We start from the raw sequence: 23,080 nt of genomic DNA on the forward strand, positions 1-23,080 counted from the left end.
AGAATATGTGGAAAACTAAAACTAGAAAATAGAAAATAATTAAATATATTTCATCAGGCGGCTCATTGATACAGCTGTGAAAGTTTTATTAAAATATAGAAGCTGTTGACATGTGTACTCGCTGCACATCAAAGCTGTCTATGTGTAAATTTTGCCAATTTTCTAAAGATTTGTAAGGACTTCACATGCTCCCAAGCTGCAGCCAGAGAGTGCATAAAGGTGGTTTGTGCACATAAATGCATTGCAAAGTTTGCAAGACAGATCTCTAAATGACTATAAGAAAGAAAGAAAGTCCCCTTTAAACCCTGAAAAGCTGAATGAATTCCTCAACTTTTTCCCTTTTTCCATTACAAACCGCAGCTCTGTCACAATATTACGGCGACTACTCCCTCTGTTTCTCACTCTGCATCTCTTTCTTCCTCTGTGTTCAGGCAGGAACTATGTCAGCTTTATCTCTCCACTGGGAATCCTTCATTTGAGCTTCCTTTAATCCTGCATCTCTCTGCTACTCACATCAGGTGTTGCATATATTAAGAAGCCACAGATATGCTTAAGTCCTGTATTGAGCAAGATGAATACAAAACACTTGACGGTATGGATTCAAGTGTTAAAGTATTCATAGAACTGCTGCAGGGGACTGATTGCAAATGTAGCCTTAGGCCTCAAGCATTATTAGGGATATAAGCAGCATGAATAGGGGGGAAAGAATAGTGTTTAAAAATAGACAAATTCTCTTCAGGGCCACCAAGGTTGTTGCTTACGTACTTTGTTGTTTTCCTGCTCAATTGTTCCTCTCTCTCTCTTCTTCTGTCTCTCCTGTCTTTGTGTCTCTCAGCATCCCTCTCACTCTCCCTGAGCTCTCCCTCGCTTCCTTTCTCCATTTTCCTCCCCCGTTTCATCAGGAAGGTAGAGAAGGACAGCTATCCCACAGGGAAGCCACGCAAAGCTTCAAGTCGTGCTTCAAGTCGTGCTTCACGTATTTCGCTTTCAAAGACGTTTCAGAGATTCTTACTATTTTACACACGGCTGACAGCAAAAAATAGCTAAATATGTAAATGTCAGGGTGGCTAACATGGTGACAGACTGAATACGTGCTATAAATAGTTGATTTAGATGGAAATCTGTGTGCACAACGATGTGTTTGTTCTCTTCTGACATGCTCTTGTTCTTGGCGCTCCTCTGTAAAAAATTTTCTCTCAGTTAAGATTAACACTTCCTTTTATGTGTGAAGTGTTATCACAGCAGTGATAGACAGTAACACAGTTGGGTATGGCTAATTTCCATGCTAATAATAATAATCAATGTGTCTTAAGGTTTAGAATGGAATTGCACTGTATTGCACTGGTTTTCCACTCTTGGCGTGCATAGTAAACACTATTTGAAGGGTTAGTGTGGATTAAGAGATGATGGGAGATGAGGATAGAGCAGAGATGCATAGAGCTGAGGTAGGGGGACGGGAGGTTTGGGGGTCTTACCTCTTCCCGTATTCTCTTCACCGTTTCCCCTTTCTGTGGAAAGAACAACAACACAAAGTTCACACCTTTGGCAGAACTGCATTCATCTCAACACAGTCACATTTTTTAAATAAGGAATATGAGAGAAGTGACAGTAGAATTTTTCTTTTTTTAATGAAAAAGTTTCCTCTTGATAATATTTTTTATCGATCCAAAACTCATCAACCAGCCATTCTATATAATGTCTCATGTTTTATTCTGCAGAGAAAGCTAATGTTAGCCTAACGAGCTGGTTTCCAGTTGCCAATTGCAGATTTGTGTCAGATGACCAACTGGAAAATAAACTAATCCCAACGTCCTTTGTGCTGCCCTCAAATAGCTCTGACAGTGGAGCTGCCTGGTGGCTGCGTATAGGTGTGAAAGGTTGTACGACTGTGTGAAAGAGAGACAATACAGAGGAGGCGAGGCAAAACCTTTCTTTAACAAATGCAGCTTAAAATGTGACATATTGTGCTTCGTCTTTGTATATTTATTTCTCGTTTAATATTTGAGTTGTACGTGTTATCTTGTTGTAACACCTGCCCCGTCCCTTTATGATGGACAGGTCGGCTCCTGTGCCACGACTACAGCTACGGCACATTAATGTCATTTTCGTGCAATCTTTGTGCGAAAGACTGCGAGCTAATAGAGCCCACAGTGGCAGAAGTCTGAATATAAACTGAAGGATCAGCCTCAGTAATGGTTTGGTGGATGTACTGTGATGGCAGCGGTCATTATCACACTTCACTTAGCTGTGATATATTTGGAAAAAATCCTGCAGGGGTTTATTTAACACGTCCGCAGTCGAATTGACTTGCATCCCTGGAGAGCAGCTCCTTTTCAGTAAGTACAGATTGGAATGACATGGCCCCACTGGAGACTTTATACATTATTCACGGCAAGTTTATATAATTGTAGCAGGATTACACTGGACAAGCCAGCATGCCTATTTTAGAAAACCCACAACTCCAAGATGCCTGGGATTTGCATTTTAACAGAGACGAAATCTTCTAAAATTACTTGGAAAAATTTAAAAAAGAGCAGTTGCAATGATTTCTATTGTGCTGCTGCATGCAAAGTCATTTTTGTTGAAATAGTAACTTGATATGCAGGCAGGGTTTTGACTTTTTCATGCAGTGAATCAATGGGTACATTCCAAAGCCATTATTTGTCTCCTCATTATCATCAGATCCTTTAAAAATCTTTTCCTCACATCTTTGTCCCCAGAGGCAAAGGAAAGTGTGGGAAGATGATTTTGGAGAAATGAAATGTTCTAATTCCTGAAGTGGATGAGGAGCACAGCTGCTACGTTTGGAATTGTTCTGTGGTGCTTTTTATTCATAAAGTGCATTCCAACATCACAATACAAAATATAAAATATCGCCATATGTTCAACACTATAAATCCTGAGATTGAGATGGCACCGTGTCTTCAAATGGTGATCAGATGGAATGAAGGCAATTGTAATATGGACTTGATCGATTTCTGCATCATGAGCAATGAAATTAATAACAGCTTTGGAATGTTACCCAATATCCTTGTTCAGATAAAGAGTACTTGACACTCACCTTGCCGATGATGCTTCCTACTTCCTGTGAAAAAAAACCAGGAAGTTTCAAGATTTTTCATTCGCAAGAACCAGACACACAGTATTGATTAGTATTATATGTATTGCACTGAAATTTACACATTTAAGACAGATGTGGCATTTAATTTCATCATTGCCCAATTCCTGTGAATCTGTGGACATCTGCAGATATGCTTGAAATTCAAAACCTCCCTCCCTCCCTCCCTCCCTCCCTCCCTCCCTCCCTTCTCACCTTTCCATGCATGAGGAGGCGCAGTGTGAGCGTGACTCCCATTGCCCCGTCTCCAAACTCCTGTTCACAGCTCATGGTAGTGGTGGTGGTGGCGTGGTGGTGGGTGGACTCAGCCGCTGGGAGACGCATGAAGGTCCAAGGCCCCGGGCGTATGGAAGTGTCCAGAACACCACAGAGAACTCTTTGGGAGACCCTTGGCGAGCCCTGGAGCAGTGGGAGGGGTAAGGGGGGGGTCGGGTTTGGAAGGTGGGCCGGGGATGCAGGGGCGTCGGTACTGGTAGAACTGGTCAATGGGGCACGTCGGAGCTGTCAGCTGGGTTTTATCCTCTTAAATCTGTCCGTTCAACTCTGTGGGAAGAAGAAGAAGAAGATTTTAGTGAATCCTAGTTATTTTTCTACGATGAGTACTACAACTAAACTAATATGTGTGATTCCTTCAGCTAATGTGTCCTCCACACCACTTCCACCCACCACATGATCTGCCCAGGAGAATTCCCTGCCAATTCTCAAAGTTACGTTTTATCACACGAGTGATGTTTAGGAGTGGACAAGCCCAGAATATTAAACACACTATCAATCTCCCGGGTGTCTGCGATGCCTGTGAAAGCCTCTGGATTCACACATCAGGATCACAGCTGACTGGGTGCCTGAGCGCCTCCAGTGGGAGAATCTCCAGGCATTACAGTGTGGAAGGCGGGTCAGAAATATCAAAGTTGGTCAAAGTGGAGGAAAAGTCGAAGAGTCAAATGTCAGAGAGATAACAGTTCAAACAAGTAGCATAATAAGTATAATAAGACAAACACCAGTATCTGTGCTCACTTGAACTTATAGCTGCGTGTGTGTGTGTGTGTGTGTGTGTGTGTGTGTGTGTGTGTGTGTGTGTGTGTGTGTGCGCGTGTGCGTGCGTGTGTGTTTGTGTGTGTGTGTGTTGTCTGATTTGCAGTTAGAAAAACCGCCGGCATGTCTGCCTCTGTAGCCACCAGGCCTACAAGGTTTTTCATCGATTCGCTGTCCTGAGCTGAATTCTAAAAGCCGCGGCGGCGCGATGCCAACCTCAGAACAATAAGGAGGTGTGGAAATTAACACAATTTCTCAAGTGTCAGAAGTGAGTCAACAAGTCTGCGCGGTAATTTAAAAAAATTAATTGGGAACTCAGTTTTAAAAGCTTAGGGGCTGAATTAAATAAGCTTTCGTGGGGAAATGCCACTCAGGCATGAGGACACTTAAGCATTTCCTTTTACCCCACAACCACATAAAAGCAAAAGAGAGCAGACTTCATCCTGTCTGCATACTAAAGAGACGCCTGCACCATGTTGTTGTTGTTGTTATGGTATGCAAGCTATGCATATGGGAGCGTGGGCATGTGTGCTGTTTTTTGTATGCAGGCGTGTGTGTTTTTGAGCATCTACGTGTCTATGTGTGTATCCATGAAGAGCAGGCATCTGTCGCTATGCCAACTGGGTGAGATGACATATTCAGGTGTGTTTCAAAGTGTGATATTTGGTACAAAAAAGCTGCCTGAGTGTGTTTCTAATAGTGGTGTGTGTGTGTGTGTGTGTGTGTGTGTGTGTGTGTGTGTGTGTGTGTGTGTGTGTGTGTGAGTGTTTTGGAGATTGTGTGGGCTGCATGTTGCATCTCGACTTATGCTGCGAGCATTTGAATCACCCAGTCTCATAAAAAATACACACACTGAGCCAAAGTAGGTCACAAATGCAATGCAGGCTGTCTGGCGTGAGAGACATCTTGCATCTGACGACAATGTAACACCACTCTCTCTCATACACACACACACACACACACACACACAAACACACACACACACACACGCGCGCGTGCGCGCGCTCAGGCAGGATGCTTCAGAGAGAGATCATCGGAGATACAGAAAGCGGGCCAGTGTGGTGGTGGAGAGGTAGGAATGTGATGGAGAGGAAGGAGAGAGTGAAAGAACAGGACGGATGAGAGAGAGAACGAGAGAAAGAGAGAGAGAGAGATAGAGAGGGCAAGACACACACACACGTGCTGTACAGGACCACCTTGTAAGTGGAGGAAGTGGCTGAAATGGTTGTCATAAGAAGAGTCTCAACCTTTTCGACTAAATCATTTCTCAGAGCAGGACAAGTGTGTGTGTGTGTGTAGTTCAGGGTTTTTGGGTGCTCACTAGCATGAGTGTGGATGTGTTAAGACTGTAAGCTTGGTTGCATGTATCAATCAGTGTGTGTGTGTGCATCTAAGTGACCTTCACAATTTCCTGGGAAATTCCTGAGTGGCTCCTTTCCGTGTGCTCATGGCTGTCTGTGTGTGTGTGTGTGTGTGTGTGTTTGTTTGAGAGGCAGTGTGAATGCATGAATGCCTGTGTGTGTGTGTATGTGTATGATGCAAAGGAGAACATATAAATTATTGAAGCACTTTTAGAGGCTTTGGGGTGGGGTTAAAACCTGACCCACCCATCCCCCTTGAAGTCATGTATGATCAAATGGATACACACACACACACACACACACACACAGACACATATACACACACCCACAGTGGAGTGCTGAGCTCATGCATGGGTGATTCATAGCTTATTCCCATGAGTGCATCTTCACAACGACAGGTCCATAGGGACATGAACTGTGTGTGTGTGTGTGTGTGTGCGTGTGCGTGAGCGTGTGCGTGTGCGTGTGTGTGTGTGTGTGCGCACCACATTATCTGTGTCGGTTCCTATATGTGTGTGGATGTCAACACATGTAACTACCACATGTATTTAGTGTGTGTGTGCTTGGATGTATGTGTGTGTTGTTCTCAATCATGGAATCATTTGAGATGATCAAACACTGATTTATTTAAATCCTACAATCGTGTGTTCTTCATTTTGAATGATAGAGTGGCGATAATGATGTTGGATAAGGATTAATAATGGCTATGAGTCACATACACAGACACACACTTACATACACCCACCCACCCACACACACAAACACACACACACACCCAGGCACACAACCGTGAATGATTTCCTTCCTACCTTTATTCTCTGTCCACTCCTGTGCAATCGGCAGAAAATGTTTCTTTTCCTTTACTGATTGCAAAACAAACTGACTTCATGGCCACTTATCAATTATTACTGAAGTGACTGGAATGATTGTGAACGTTTGGATGATAAATATTAATTTACAGTGCTGCAGTTCAGTACAAAGTTATAATCCTCATTACTCTCATATAGTGAACATGATCAGAAACCATAATCTTTTATCACAGAGTCAAGACACAAACTGTGTGTGACTGAAGGGTCTGTTTGTGTTTTTGCATTCTAGTCTTAAATGCGCTCCTGTGCAAAAAAAGCCACCATTGATCCAAACGTATTGTCTCCTGCTGTCATAGAGAGAGAGAGAGAGAGAGAGAGAGAGAGAGAGAGAGAGAGAGATTTCACGCCCATACAGTAAATCATTGCATTGGATTTGATTACCAGGTGGGCCGGCCTGATTGATTCTGGCCGGCAACAACTCATTTCCAAAAACTGATTGGATTAAATGGTTTGCCAACAAGTCATTCCTTCAAGATGATTGGATTAAAATGGCAGCTGGATGATTTAAATCATGTCACCGGTTAACGGTCACCAGCCCTGTCAAGGACGACACGCTTGTAAAATGAAACCATGAGATGAAAACGTCCTGTGTGTGTGTGTCTCCACATTCAAGTTGGTAGGAGTGTGTGTGTGTGTGTGTGTGTGTGTGTGCCAATATACGTAAATATTCGTTTCATGCATTTTGTAAAAATGTGTGAATGCGCATTTGTGATGAGAGTGTGTGTGTGTGTGTGTGTGGATCAGCGTGTGTGTCAGGGAGTGTGTGTGTGTGTGACATGTGTTTTTGAGAGTGTGTCCCTGGTGTCCCACCCTCAGACATAGCATTACTTACGTCACTGCCTGTGTATGTGTGTCTTCTGCCTTTGTGTGTGTGTGTGTGTGTGTGTGAGTGTGTGTGTGTGTGTGTGTGTGCCACATCTGAACGAGGGTGACAACAGTCTCTATTTAAAGACAGCAGAGACGGGAAGAGGAGGGGCGAGGAAGAAAGAGAGACATAGACGGGGGGGCAGAAGACTTCATTCCTGATTTCTAACAAACTCTGGTTGACACAGAGAGAGAGAGAGAGAGAGAGACGCAGCGAGAGTGGGCGAGAGACAGAGAGCAGACAAAAGGAGAGGGAGCGATGTGGAGCCAGAGGGGGTAGAGGGAAAGAGATGGGAGGTCATCTTCTGCCATAAGTTTCTCCCTCACTGCCACTGCGACTGATAATCACTGTAATTACACAGACAGACTAATGCTAGGATGCTACTGCTAACAATGTAACACACTGCAGCATGTTAAGGCTCAGGCAGTAGACACGGACAGCCAAAGCACCAGGATGGTAAAACTCTGGGGCCTTTAAAAATAGACGCTAATATCAGGGGGCAGCTGTCAGCACAAGCAGACAATAGTCCAGCATCATTCAGTCTCAGTCAGTATGTGAGCTTGGCTTGTCTGCTAACAGCACGCGGACCACGCTTTGATCCGCTCCCTTACAGAGCCCCAGCGCACACACACGGGTGCTCTCAGGGATCCTGCAGAGGGTCGAACACACAGAGAAGGAAAGGAAAAGCTAACTGGTCAGACTGAGCAGCTTCCTGTTGCTTCTTTGCTCTCAGTTTCTCTTTTTTAGAGTCTTGTAAAGTAAAATTCTCAGTACATAAAGTTGTTCTTGCGTGAAACCAGACAGTGTTCTAATCTATTACTCGGTAGTTCAACCTCACACATCTTTGCTGAAAACTCATATTTCATCTTATCGGTGAATTTATTTCATTATCTATTATTCTGAGTTTTTATGTAAACTAAGAGGAAAACAAACCAAATCAATTAAAAGAGACACACCTGCCCTCATTGCGATTGCAGACTGAACACAAAGTGAGCAAATGCCTGCAAAGTCAATCAGTTTAATGCTGTGTGAAGGGAGGCAAAGACACTGAATATGAAGCAGGAAAGGAAAATAAAAACATGGAATCACAATTAGTTTTTTTGACTTAAGATACAAGTGCTTTGTCCTTCTTGTGCAGCCTTACGAAGGTAAACCTCACATAAATGTAAAATAGATATTTACATACTGGAGCCGGCAGCATGGATCAGTTTGTAGGACAACGTCAGGAGGTTTGCATCTGTCCAATCAGAGAACTCGTGGGTTAGCAAGGTCGCTTAACAAACGCAGCCATTCCAGGGCCGAACTGTTTACAGAGGCAGTTTAACATTTACATGCCCTCAGTGTATGTGTGTGTGTGTGTGTGTGTGTGTGTGTCAGACAAAGAGAATTGAAATGGACATGTGGCCTTTTCAAGTGTCTGGCCGAGGACCGATAAGTAGACAGGCGATGTGTCTAAATGGTTTTTGATATGCGTACTGCATCAATAATGTGTGTGTGTTCATGTGTGTGTACCATTGTGTCTATGTGGCATTCTCTGATTAGTTCTGTCTAAACAGGAGAAGACACACACATGCTCACACATTCACGAGGCAAATCTATGAAGTGACGCAACATTGTGATAAACAGAAAGAAGGAAAGAAAATGAAAGAAAGAAAGAAAGAGAAAGAAACAGCCTTGTATTTGTATTTTTGGACGTTCCTGCCTTGAAAGAGTCATTTCACTAATCCTGCGTGCGCCTCAGCAGCTTCTCTGACCCTCAGACCATGAAAGCCGATCTAAATCCTATAAGCGACTGCAAACGAGCCGGGCCGCTCCGCAGAGATTGATGCCTCTTCTTTTGCCTCCTCGCAGCCTGGACAGACCATGTCTCTCTGCTCCCAGTGTCATATTACAGCACAGTGAGGCAGATATGAAACCTCAACATAATGTATTTATTCTGCCTTATAATTGCATGAGAAAGTGGAAAAGCTTTTTCTTATAATAACAGGAAAAGAAATGCAGCAAACAAAGAACGGTGTTATTTATTTAGTTCTTGATATAGCTGGAAGCAAACCGCCACTAAACACTGACGTTTTAATATTCATTGAGCTGCCACACTGACAGCTTGGGGAAAATAGCCTGGATCCCATTTTAAGTTGCCTAAAAGGACTCTGTGGCAATTCCGTGGCAATGGAGCCCAGACAGTGACGGCAATCACCGCAGAAACTGTGCAACGTGTTCTGAGAATAACACTCGTGACGCAATGCTTAAGCAGGTAGACGGACGGAAACACAACCAGGCACCATTTTAAGTAACACATTCTCCATGTTTGTCCATGTTGTCATAATTCATTCATATTGTGCATGGGAGGGGTTGTGAGTAGCACACATTGATTCTTCCTTCGCCTCAGTTAACTCTGCTGCTGGTTTTCTGAACACTGACAATGCTGTAATTACAGTTCCATACTGTTCATCCATTCAGACAACATTATACAGCAGCATTCAGTTTTGACACTTACTGTTGAATATATTTATACGACCGCGGATTTAAACCCTTCCTGTCGGTCTGTTGCTTCTGCTTGTTGACACCCACACCTCCTATGGGCACAATGAACGTTTCATCTTGTGTCGAGCATGTGCATATGTCCCCTGTTTATATGGCCTCTACATTAACATCCTCTTTATATATGGATGGTATATGGGGCCGGTGTAGAACCTGAGAGAGATAAAACAAGACACAAGGTGGAATAAACAACAACTGCTGGTGCCAGTGTGAAGAAACCTGGAGCTGTGCAGCAGATTCACACTACACCACACCACTACTTTAGTATCTCTGAATTAGACCTGAAGGTTTTTGTGTGCGGTATATTAAAGACAAAGGCAAAGACGCAACCCACATATGAAGAGGTTATGATTGATCTTTAACATTTCTGCTTCCTTTCAGACCTTTAGACTGTAGAGGCAGACAGAGAGGCAAATATTCAAATGCCACTCTGCACACCATACAATATTTGAATACTGTAACAGGATGTGCGAATCACCTGAGGTGGACTAAATCACAAGCAGCCGACACAATGAATGAGCCCACATGTGGAAGCAGACCCCCCGCTGCCACACGCTGCAGTCTGGCCTTTATGCGACGTTACTGTGGAGTAAAGCCGGCGAAAAAAGAATCGGCTTTATTTAGTTTTCCACCATTTGTTCTCCACAATTAGTCCTTGGCATTCACGTGTACCTGCTGCTAGCGGAGAAGGTGTGGCTCTGTGCTTTCTCCACGGGCGACATGTCTTTCCTCAGAACAGCCTCCGTATGCAGCCACGTACGAGCACAGCAGTCGAGTATCTTTATCGGCGACTGCACGTCTCACTTGTAAATATAGCGACCTACACACTAAATCATTCGTCTGCTGTTGTGTTCATCCCTGTCGAAGCCTCGTACTGTTATTTTTACCTCAACGAAACCAATTGCATTAGTGACCCACACACACTCTCTCTCTTTGTCCGGCGTTGTCGCCTCCTCTGTCTCCCTTTCTCTCCTCGTCTTCGCTCGTCCCTCCCTCCCTCTGCCCCACAATCTGTTCCTCTCACCCCTCTCTATTAAAATCAAACACGCTTATTTTCTCTACTTGCTAAGTTAAAGTGCCTTTCAATTGGATCCTCAGCTGAAGAGCCACTTGTGAATGTCTCTCTGCCAGTGCGCATGGATTTAATCTCACTGTTTGGCTGCTTTTTATGAAGCCACTGGCCCGTACGCCGCATTAGGAATATTACAGTGCGGAGGAGAGGAAGGTGGGGCAGATATGCAGTAACAAGAAGTGAGAGAAGGAGAGTGAAACAGGCGGACAAATAGAGCGAATGTCTGACGATACAACTGTTGGGAATCAAGAGAAACTAACATCTCACAACAAAGATGAAAGTGCGAAGGATTAAAGTATTTCTAAAGCACAAAAACACTTCAAACTCAGTTACCGGTGACCTATTTTGTATTGTATTTCTATCCACATTCATCTAAGTTTTAAAATTGTAAAACATATTTGGTATCACTGTGACGTCAATGTCTCAAAATGGGTGAATCTGGGGTATCGGATGTGAGTGTGGAGGAAGAGAAACACAGAGGTATATAGAAAACAGAGGCTCGTAAGGACTAACAGGCAGGAAGTAATGGAGTCTTTATTGAATTAGATGCTCCACAAAACCAGAGCATCATTATTATCCAGCCGAGGTCCTGACAAAACCACTGATAACAGCATCCATTAACCCGACGGCCACACAACCATCCATCTCACTGGTATTATATACACTATTTCATTTATTTATCTTGTGATATCAAGCTCTCTGTTACTCAAATGTTGTATCTTTTTTGCAGCCCTCTTGATTGAGCCGCATGGGTATAAAGTCATTGGTTTGTCGTTCTCTATTTTTGTCGTTTTCCTACTTATCAGCCCCAAGCTACTACAGCATAAATCAGTCTATTTCTGTATAAATCAGATGGGGCAGGGGGGAAAAAGTTACACTGAATTTTATACTGCTTATCATCTAAAAACATCTCATGATGGAAATCAAGATAAAGAAACTACACCAAAAAATCAGCTAGGACTCTTTTCTGCTCTTGGATCTGCAGTGGGTCAGGGTAGGACATGGACCACCACCCATTACCATCGCCAATAACTGTACATTTCTACAGATCTGGGGGTCTTAAAGGGTTTAGGGTTGAGATATAGAGACGCTGTTTAATCCCCATCATGTGTATCACTGCCCCAAGCACATCGCTGTGTATTCTAAATACCACAATTGGGGTGGACTGGACTAGTAAATCTGACCCGATCATCAGATCTTGATGGGTTTAAATGTAGCCTCCAGATTTACAACATTTCTTGACATTCACAGCATCATTGGTATCTGTTGAATCAGGCCAATATGGTGTTTCACAATGAGCTGCACATCGCAATTGTAAAAACCCTGCAGATTTAAGAACCCAATAAAATGTCTGGCAGAGAAGAAGACATTTGAAAAAACTACATTTCATTCCAAACAAATCAACAATGGCTACACGGCACATCTTTCTCAAACATTACCTCCATTGAGAAGCCAATCAAGAGCCTCTATGGTGAGCGTTACACCACCACCTCACTGGATGTGTGAGTATATATATTTTTGTGCTCGATGGGGAAACAAATTCCTCAATTCAGGGAGCATATAAATGTTTTTTTCCACCCACTGTGAGACAGTGGACTGCTTTCAGTTTGACAACATGTTTTATCAGACTTCCAGAGAGCCGAATGAAACGAGGTGTGGCGGGAGATACGGGCGCGCTAGATTACGTGTCAGGCAAATTGCTTGCACATCAGCTCCCCACTGTTCACTCCTCTTGACTTAACAACACAGACCTCCTCTTTCTCCTGTCCTCCCTCATGTCATCCTCTCTTCTAACAGCAGAGGCAGAGAGATACAGTAGATAGAACGATAGATAGATAGAACGATAGGTAGATAGAACGAGAGATGGAGAGATAGATAGATGATATAGATCATATTGCAGCACTGAAGGAAAGGAATACATTATGACATTATATAGAATATATCTATTGGAAATGTCTTTAGAAATAGCCTTATAAACGGTGCATGGTTGAACAAAAGGTACGATCAAACTGCGATGTCCTTTGAAAAGCTTATTCCATCTCAAATGTCCCCAATATGCCCTTTAGCTTGAAATACAAAGAGCTTTACATGGGGCAGTATCACATTCATTCAAGTGTATTAATAGGATTCACAAAAAACAGGGGTAACAATATGTTAAGTTCAGTGAGCTTTGAAGAGTTTGCATTAATCACCCAACGTCACTGGATTTCAGACGATTTAGTTTTTATTTGAAGACACACAAGTCCTGTTGAGGTTTTACATCTTACACGCTAATTGGCAGACCAGCAGAGAGAGGAGGAGGAGAGAGGAGGAGAGGGAGAGACAAAGAGCAAGGCTCAAGAGGCACTGGAGATTGGAGAAAGAGAGTAAGGAGCAATGAGAAAATGGAAGGAAGGAGATTGAGTCAAGGAGATGGAAGAAAAGAGGAAGGTAGCACGAGAACTTTGTATCTGTCATATCCATTGATCCTCTGTTGAAAAATTCAATAAAGCTGTGAACATATGGGCGTGTCAGCCACTCTGCCGGGACAAGAATGAAGATCAGCCGTCAACTGGCAGCACCGAGCTATAGGTGCCGTAACTTCTCTATTCTGAGGATCTGCTGAGTCCTACCAGAGGAGAATACTTTGCTTTGTGGGTATAAATAGGTGACTTCAGCACAAAGTGCCTTGCAGAAGACTGTACAGGTGTACTTGCTGGTAATTCAGTCTTGCAGTCTTCAGAAGAGCACATTCCTTGCCTGGCTGGTGCACAGGGCAAAGGGCTCTCTGGGCCTGAGTGTTGCCTCTCTGGAAGCAATTTCTCTCAGACTGCAAACGCCAATAAAATGTATGTTTAGGTTTTATAGAGGGTTAGATTAGTTTGAGGGCTATGATTAAGGTTTTAGCCAGGCCATCTTGCTGGAAGTGGATCAGTGTGAGAGAAAGAGCCGTCTGAGTGGTTCATTCCCCAGATTATGGCTGCTTTTACTTTTCTCTATTTTCTCTCCAGCACGTCACTTCTCTCTCCTCTCCTCCCTGCTCAGCTCATTACTCCAGACTTTACATTTAGTCCATTATTAAGTGTTTGATGAATTTGTTTAACTTTGTGCTCCTCTTTTTTTGTCAAGTCAAGTAAGCCCCGAGCAGTGTAAACATGCGCACACACACAAACACAAAGCCACAATCGATCTCCTCGTTCGTACTGTAGACTCCTTTCTGAACCACATACTTGTCATTCAGCGATAAGCCTAATTTAAATGCCTTTTATGTCTTGGCTCTCTTATGAGGATCTGAGGGCTCCTCAGCTGTCACTCTGTGAAATGCTAATGATTACTGACTGTATCATACCGACAGAGCGCCGAGGAGCCTTGTAGGGCTGCATCCCAGTTAGACGCTCTCCATAAGTTTCTTTGATTTATCTCGCAAACGACTGGTCCACATTTGAGGCTGTTTGCTCGGTTTAAGTTTGGCACATCTCAAGCAGATCAAACATTTCAAACCGTCACGCCTGCATAGCTGCCCCAGAGACACAAGCTGATCATGGAGGAGGGCTGGGCTGGGCTAGGGGAGCGCAGGGGGTGCATGAAAGGGAGTGATGCCTGATGGTGTGAATTTGCGAGTATGTTGGGCTTGTAGCTGAAAGGCCACTCATGCTTAGAAGTTTTGTCATTTTTTTGAAACACTGAGTAAAGAGTTGGAGCTGTGCACTGCTGCTGCTTCTGTTTTCCTACAATCACTGCAACAAAGCACATCTCATCGATTTAAGAAAACAAACCTTACTTACAATTTCCTCGTTTTTCTTTAGCCACTTTGTTGTTCAATGAGTCAAACCCTCCATTTTCCACTTGCAGTCTATTGTCATTAAAGCCTATTGTCTTCCACAGTAAACCAGTAATAAACATTAGCACCAGCAACCAGGAGGCCCAAATCCAACCCATAAACCATTTTCTATTGTGACATTCAGATTCTCATTTGCTGAGCTGCATTGGTGTCCATCCAACCTTGTCTCTAAATGTGTGTGTGTGTGGTGTGTCAGCTGTAGACGAAACTAAAGGCGTGGCGCGTGTCTGCTGTTAGAGGGGGCTCAGCTGTCTAACACCGGGGCAAATGGACAGAGAGAGACAGAGTGGACAGAGTAGACAAGAATTCTAGGACTTCACTGTATGAAAGCTATGTATGCACCATCTACCACTCATTGCTGTAAGTGTGTGTGTGAGTGTGTGTGTGTGCATAGTGAACTGGGATTGAACTCTTGCTTAGTTGCTTGTTGCCCTTCTTCAGACATTTCACTTGTGCTATTTTGTGTAGTAGAGTGTGTGTGTGTGTACCCTTATGCCCTTATCAGATGTCTAAGTTTTAGAGAGTTCTTGTATGTTTGTGCGTTTCTCTCCTCAGAGCTTTAATGAGGTCTGGAGGGACCGCTGGTGTTATGCCCGTTCCTCTGACCGACACCACACACACACTGTTTGGATCCCGACCCTTAAACCACACACACACAGACACACACACCTGCTTCTGGTAATGCACTTGTACAGTCCGGTGTCAAAGGGCACGGTACTATTAGATGAGATTGCAGAGACTTTAATTAGGAAGCTAGTCCACTTTAGAGTAATACAAGACCAAAAGGTGGAGCAGACTGAGAGAGAGAGAGAAAGATAGACAGAGAGACACAGAGAGAGCGAGAGCACCACAAATCTGCTCACCTTCTGTTAAAAATAGAGGTGAATGTAATTTATTGAATGTAACTGGATTTCTCTCAGTCTTTCCTGTCTTTGTGATTTTCTTTCTGGAGGTTTTGTTTCAAACGGAGCATCTGGAGAACCTCAGGGATCTCTGGCTCTCTTAGGGCCTCAACATACTTAACTTCACTGTGAAACGTGCATGCAAATGGTGCGCCTCAAAGGTGTCACTGTTACTCACATATTTGCAGAGATAGTTTATGTATACTTGAAGGATTAGATGAAAAAACGGAAATCTTCACAGGAAACAGACTCCTCAGAGCCTTTCATTGCAGATCAACCATCCAAGCTCTGAACAGCAAGCTAGACGGTCAAAGGACATGGAGTTCATCCTGTTTGCTCAACTTTAAGGTCGTCTGCATGTAGGAAGGAACTTTGGCTTTAATTCAAACTCCATCACAAAATCTGTATGGCGCTTTAATGAACTGAAAAACGTCAACAGTTAAATTTCTAGGTCACAGATAAAGATTGAGACTTAGACAAAGTTTTATATCTGGATCATATCAAGTAAGAGATTTTTGGATTTGAAACAAACCTGACATCATTTTTTCACAGTATTAATGACTCCAACAACTGAAATATAACTATATTGTCATTGTACTTGTTATAGGGTTAACAAAGCGAAAAGAAACAATCATAATAATCAAGATAAGTACGACAGATTTAACATCAACAACGCACTGACACACAAAACATATTGGACTGTGATGCTGCAGACAATTGAACAATTCAGCTACAGAACAATGAGACAAATAACGAGGTGTCAGTTAGATATGTGTTGGTACTAAGTGTGTTTTCAGCTGTGTCTGATAAGAGTAGTTCATCATTGACAAGCTGACAGTGCGCGTGCACAGTTGATGAATCATGCAGCTGAAGGGCACTAAACAGTAAACACAAGCACCTGATTAAAATGTTTGATTCAACGCCGTATATCAAGAAAAACCTTCTGTTCATTTCTCTGTGAATATCTGCTCCATCAGTGGGTGACAGTGCCATTATGTCCCCCTGAGCACTTTGACAATAAGAGAACAAATGTCTGTTTTTCAACCAGGGAATACATCATTGTAAATATTAAACATCTTAACTGCAGCCCTAAAAGTACAACTGTCCCCAAATTCACAGTGCTTGCTGCAGCACTCCCGATCCTGATGAGGTGCGCCTCACCTCACAGGAGGCACAGCCAGCATAGGTACCAGCTTGTCCCCCCCTCAGTTTGTCAGTGTAATCAGTGCACATCAGGATAAGCCAAGCAAGACGCCAGGAGCAGCAGATCTACTGGATCTGTTTTCTGTAACTGGCTCCTGATGGCGACTCGCTTCCTTTTTTTATTAATAAAACAGCCAGAAATAGAGTTTACAGCCATTATGGAACTTTGTGGTCATTTTTCTTACACAGCAGTGCAAGAGCAGCAGAACCACTGCCTGCAAATCAGCTCATACTGGGCAGGGGACAGTTAGGGTTTGCTTGCAGTCCTGCAGTCAAGTTTCAGTTTATTTGACGATAAATGATACATCTCAGCTTATTTGTCAGGGATCGAACAATAAAGTCACAGATTTTACTCTATTGTGGTGCTAACAGTTTATTTTGCATCATACTAAGCTAACAATCCATTCCATCCCTGTGCAGTGCTGAGCCTGAGCGGACGCATCCACACACCCAAGTTTATCCGAGAGACGGGAGAGACATGAAGAGCAGCCAAACAGTGACGATCAGCTGATGGGGCTGATCAGAGTGTGCAGGTCAGTTATAAACAAACCTAACAAACCTTAAAGACCCCCTCAGACTGAGACTCACATGTGAGGTTACACACACTGTGACACATGCAGTTAGTCGCCAGAGAATCAATAAAAGATAAATGTGTGAATGATGAAATGGACGAGAAATTCAGTGTATGTGTGCAGAACAGAGATAGTCAGAGGCCACTGAGTAGAAATGCTTCCCTTGGGCAGCTTATAGAGAGATTGCGTGTGTGTCTGTGTCTATGAGTGTGTGTGTGTGTGTGTTTGGCTCCATCACTCAGACATTCGGTCTGTCAGTGTCGTACTGGCTGCTGCCTCTAATCACGGCGCTATTCAAACTCTTTAAACTAATATTACAACAACATTGGGTCGCCGGCTATTAATTACACGTCTGACAGCTGTATGTGACAGTAGAGCTGATGGGACGCCACTTCAAGAGATGGATCTAACTCTCATCCTGGATTTGTGTACGTTACTTAAATGCAGCATGGGCTATTCTGGCAACAAATTCCTGCCTCGCTATGCTATTGATGTAACAGTGTGTAATCAAGAGAGCAACATTTTTAGACTGAAGATGTTTCGCCGCGCATGCAAATGGCGTCTGAGTGGGCAGGTCTGTGTCAGAGATGGACGCGGTGCCACAGGAGGGTAAATGCTTCTTCCTTTGTTGACAGCTTGAACAGAAAAACAAGTTGTATTTGAACCTTCATCAATGCTTTGTGACGCCCTTGGAATAAATGCAGATGAAATGAAGCCATAAAAAGTGAGACTCTGGCAGACACTTACTCCATTTAGATGCACTCAGCAGTCGGATTATTTGTCTTTACTGCAATTAAGGCAAAAGACAAAGGACGTACACGTAGAAGATCCAGCAGTTCATGACCCATTGGAGCAGTGGAGTGTTGTACATTTACCTGCTGCATTAATTGACTTACAATTGCACACTTTGGGTCTGATACGTACTGAATTAATTATATTTCGATTGAGGCAGACGTAATTATGGTTTAACATCAATTTATTGACTTAATTGAAGGAGAATAAAAGTTTTAATATCCACTAATAACAAAGTGAGAGAGGAAAGAACAGCTTCAGACACCAAACCCTCCAAGTCCTCACTCCTGACATTCATTTTACTAAAGAGCAGAAGCAGAATTTGACACATTTCACCTAAAATCATTTCATTTCAGCACCGCTTTTGCTGCAAGATCTTTTTTTTTTTGCACTACAAAGCACAAAATGCAGAGGAGATGCTGCCAGTTTATTTATGATAATTATTCTAATGTCAAATTAACATGATTAATGCTGCATTGATGCCAAATCCTTTGCGTTGCACCTTGTTGCGGCTGCTGTTTGGGTTGAATCCCAGTAATTGATTTTGACCAACAAAGGTCTTGATCTTCCTTTTCTGAGACAAACCTCCATCATTCTAATGATCTGACCGACCCTCAGGAGAATGTTGCTTTGAGTGTCATGCTAAATTAATCTCACAGTCACATCTCCCTAAATATACCTTAAACATTCCACCGCACTAATGACTGATCATTGTTTTGGTGATTTTCTCTTTGTTTTCAACTTGTTTCTCATCTAAGTTAATGATGTTATCCCAAGGTCATCAGCCTGTATTACCCAGCAGAGAGAAACAGCAGATGTTTTTGCTCAGATCAATAACTCTACAAGCCTCCCATCTCTCTTCTCTCCTGAATTCTGCTCAGTGATGTCATGGTAAATAATAAGGAACATTCAACGAATCATGAAAAGGCAAATCACACACATCAGGGACGAACTGTGATTTCTGTTCCTTGGCCACAATGTTCTGTATAAGAACGAGAGTTGGATCATTTTTATTAGAAATCTGCATAATAAAGCCTAAACTGTTTTCCTTCCTTTCCATCCTCTCTTCCATCCTCTGCATTCATTACTGCCACCGTATTTGCCTTTGTTTCATGTCCACTTCTTCCTGTCAGAATATTTGAAAGCAATAAACAAAGAAATGTCTTATTGTTTTTAAATTACACCCAATTCCAGTTCTGTTATTTACAGACATAACAGCTGCTTTGCTGTCATCCATTTTCCCATCGCCACTTTTCATCTATTTCACCCTGTAAGATTTACGTTCACACACAGATGAAGACTCATAGTGAAAAATACATTTTCAACAATCTTGACTGTTATCAAATGGTCCTGCTGGAAACCGGCAGCTGTGAGTCGGTTACATGCAAATCAAAAGTTTGATTACACTCAGATTAGAGCAACTGAAATTGAAATCAGCATAATTTGAATTATACACACTGAGTAACAGAGCTAGTTAATGTGGTGGTACATTAATTTAATCAGGTCCGTAAACTAACATGCATTTCTCAACAGGCGGACTCCTAATCTGATTACAACACGTCATGCACATGTTGTGAACATATTAGTTCTGTCTTAAGTGCAAAAACAAAGATACTGATTATTATGCGTCTAAAGAGAGAGAGAGGCTTTACTGTACTGTGTTTCTGTAATGTAAAGAGCTTAACGACACTAGGTTTGTTGATATGAGTGTGTTCATGTGTCATGTGTGTCAGCACTGTTAGCAGAGACATGAAGTCCTTTAATTGAAACAAAACTTAAATTACTGCAGGTTTCAGGTTAATGTGCATTCAGGTAACGATGTCTTCCTGCTTCTTTCTCTAGTTGAATCAAACAACCGGCCTCTGTCTATCTATGTCTCTCTCCATTTAGCTCCTCCTCTCCTCCTGTTTCATTGTGTGTGTGTCGTCGGTGTGTATCAGATGGTTGTGCATTTACAATGTAAATAAATCACTGGGTCACCTTCCTCGTATTGCGTATATGGCGGTTTAACCTGCAATGAGTTCTTTGTGCTTCGGCTGTGCAAGCTTTTAGTGAGCATTTCAACAAAGTGACTGGAGACATTTTATTTTTATAGCCTGCATGCGCGCGCACACACACACACACACACACACACACACACTACCACCCATCCTCCCCTTTTTATCTCTCTTCCTCATTCCTGTGCCTGCCCACTTATCTTACTTTTTGTCACTTGTCTCGTTTGTCTGAGTGTGTCTTACTCACTCTTCATTATGTTTCTTTTATCTTTTACTTCCTCTATTGGCATCTTTGTCACGGGTCTCAGCTCGCTCTCTCTCTCTCTCTCTCTCTCTCTCTCTCTCTCTCTCTCTCTCTCTCTCCCTTGCCCTCTCTTGCTCAGTAATAGTTCTGAGTGAGTTCTCATGGCTACAGATTTGATCACAGGGACGTGGTGTTTTTCTTTCCAGAGCGCATGACCAGTGAGCCTGTACTCTACCAAAATAAATCCGTCAGCATCACAGGATTGCTCTATTTATACAGGCAGGGCTTTTGTGTAGCCTGATGTGAACTTATTTGCAGGGCATGAAATAAAGCCTCACTAAAGGCAGGTGTGTCTGGTTGATGTATGAGATTAAACGGCATATTCCCTAATCTCACGCACATATTTTAACAAGCATTTATTTAGTTATGGTGCCACAGAAAGTTCAGTGATTTTCACTTTGTTGGTTGCCTGTGTTCAGCTTTATTCACACCAATCTACACTAACAGCATTGCAAACATCTCCAGAGACATAGAAGTTGCTGAAGTTGCACTCTTGCATCACAATGACATCAGTCTATAAGGGTTTTTCTTTTTTACCCTTTTTTTTAGGAGAGATCCCCTTCACATCGTTAAATGCTTTCTGTATTTGCCTCATAACCAATTCAGGAACACTGCGTTTCCATAAATCTTATCCAGCAGCAATGCCAGCACACCAAACTCAACCAAAATTCCCTTTGCAACAGCTTCACTCAGACAGGACAGCGATAAAGAGACAAAATGAAATGTGCCAAATGTAGTAGATTCATAATCTTACATAATCCTACATTCTGTCATAATCATTCCTGTGTGGATGCCGAACTTGCAAATAAATGAAAAAGAATTGCCATATTTTCAACTGTGAGTTCTGAGTTTTCATGTCAATGTTTGAGTAAATCAAGCCTTTCCTTATAAAGTTACAGCGAGTCTTTGCACCGTGTGTGTGTGGTGGGAATTTCAAGTAGTAGTGGTGCAAACAGGGACACAGCAGGTAATCTCAATGGGTTGGCCTCTAAATATCCCTCTAACCGAGTGAAATATAATTATGTAAGGCGACATTCGGAACAAAACGTTTTGCTGATTCAGCACCAATGTAAGAAAAACATGATTGCTGCCAAGAACTAACAGTGTGTTCTGTGTTTGCTGCATCTTGTGTACAGCAGAGTGACAGCGAGGAGGATTTTAAACAGGACAGGCTTAACTGCTCCCTCCAGCCGTGATGAAAGTTTATGATCAGATGCACAGAAATCAAACACACACACACACACATCAACACAAGCAGGAAAATTGCACGTCAAATCTAACAATTTTGATTGAGGTGAGATGTTGAGAAAGTAATGGGTTTGGTTTAACGGGCATCTTAGAATGGCCTTCGATCATACAACTGCAACTGCAAATGAAATCACATCGTGGTTCACCACTCGGGGGTGTGTGTGTGTGTGTGTGTGTGTGTGTGTGTGTGTGTGGGTCTGTGATTTCACTTATTTATTTATTTACTGTCCAAGTATCCTCAGCCCTAAGGTCATGGGCAGGATGACAGTAGTTTAAAGGGTTAAGGCACTCATGCGTAAAACACTCGCAAGTGCAATGTGTGTGTCTTCAGGAAACGCTGTCAATCACTCCTTTGACCTCACAAGTCTGATTGAAGGACAACTGCAGGGTCCCTAACACCATCATGACCCCCAATCGAGCTGAGGTGTTAAATTACACCCATCAGCACCCACACCCACCCATCATTTCCCATCGCCCACCCCCTCTACCTTTCAAACATCAGCTCCCATCCCATCACTCCCTCTCCATGTATGTGGTCTCTCCTTCTTGTCTCCATCATCCAACCTTTCCTCCCTTTCCCTCTCTCCCTCTATCTCTTCCTTTCTCTCTCCCTCATATTTTAGCTTTAAGCTCTCCATTTCACTTTACTCTGTCATATGACCCTGCTATCCATTCTCCATGTCCTTCCACGATCACTCTGTTCCCTCTGGTGGGTTATATGACCCTCATCTCCCTCCCTCCATCCTTCTGTCTCCATACAGTAATGATTCAGAGAACCCGAGACCACCCCAGAGAGAGGGAGAGAGGAGAGGAGGATTGCTGGATCAATACCTTTTAACGGGAAGGTGCTTTCAGTTCAGGTTATAGATATTGGTCTCAGACACACACACACACACACACACACAGATACAAATCCTTATGCATGAACACAAACTGTATATACTGTGTATATAGGCAAATATCCACACTCACACAAATGAAAATAGGCAGAATTACACACATGTTCATACTTTAAACAGCAAAAATGTGCATATTTGCATACACACTCTATACCTCTTCCTGTTTCACACATAAATCAGTGAATAGTGCAGTGCTTGTGGGAATAAACTCTCCCATACTGTTTCCATCTTCTGCTGTGCTAGTGTACACACAGTCACATAACCTCAGGCAGCCACACTCTTACTTCTGCACTCGGTTGTACTTCTTTTAATTCTGGAATTTACTCCCGTTTCTTCCAAATTTGCAATACGGACACTTTTCAAAATTGCTTCATGTGCATTGTTTCACCAACACTCAGCAAATGCAGTAAAAGCAACCTTACCTTTTTATTTCCCATACCTAACAGACTACAAGACATCTGTGTTAATGTCAAACAAGCTTTTAC

The 23,080-nt window shown here is 42.8% G+C and overlaps 1 protein-coding gene across 1 annotated transcript in view; it reads right to left on the reverse strand.

Moving 5' to 3' along the window:
* Positions 1 to 23,080, reverse strand: part of pcbp4 (poly(rC) binding protein 4) — an 86,528-nt gene that overhangs the window by 37,937 nt on the left and 25,511 nt on the right. The window contains exons 2-4 of the mRNA XM_076147371.1: positions 3,314 to 3,661; positions 3,062 to 3,085; positions 1,476 to 1,508 (exon numbers count right to left, since the gene is read on the reverse strand). Of these exons, the coding sequence (XP_076003486.1) occupies positions 1,476 to 1,508; positions 3,062 to 3,085; positions 3,314 to 3,442 (186 nt within the window). The 5' untranslated portion in view covers positions 3,443 to 3,661. The remainder of the gene's footprint in view (positions 1 to 1,475; positions 1,509 to 3,061; positions 3,086 to 3,313; positions 3,662 to 23,080) is intronic.

Source organism: Genypterus blacodes, unplaced genomic scaffold, assembly GCF_046128005.1.
Source record: "Genypterus blacodes isolate CSIRO-AG114 ecotype Tasmania unplaced genomic scaffold, CSIRO-AGI_Gbla_v1 ptg000037l_1, whole genome shotgun sequence".
NCBI lineage: Eukaryota > Metazoa > Chordata > Actinopteri > Ophidiiformes > Ophidiidae > Genypterus > Genypterus blacodes.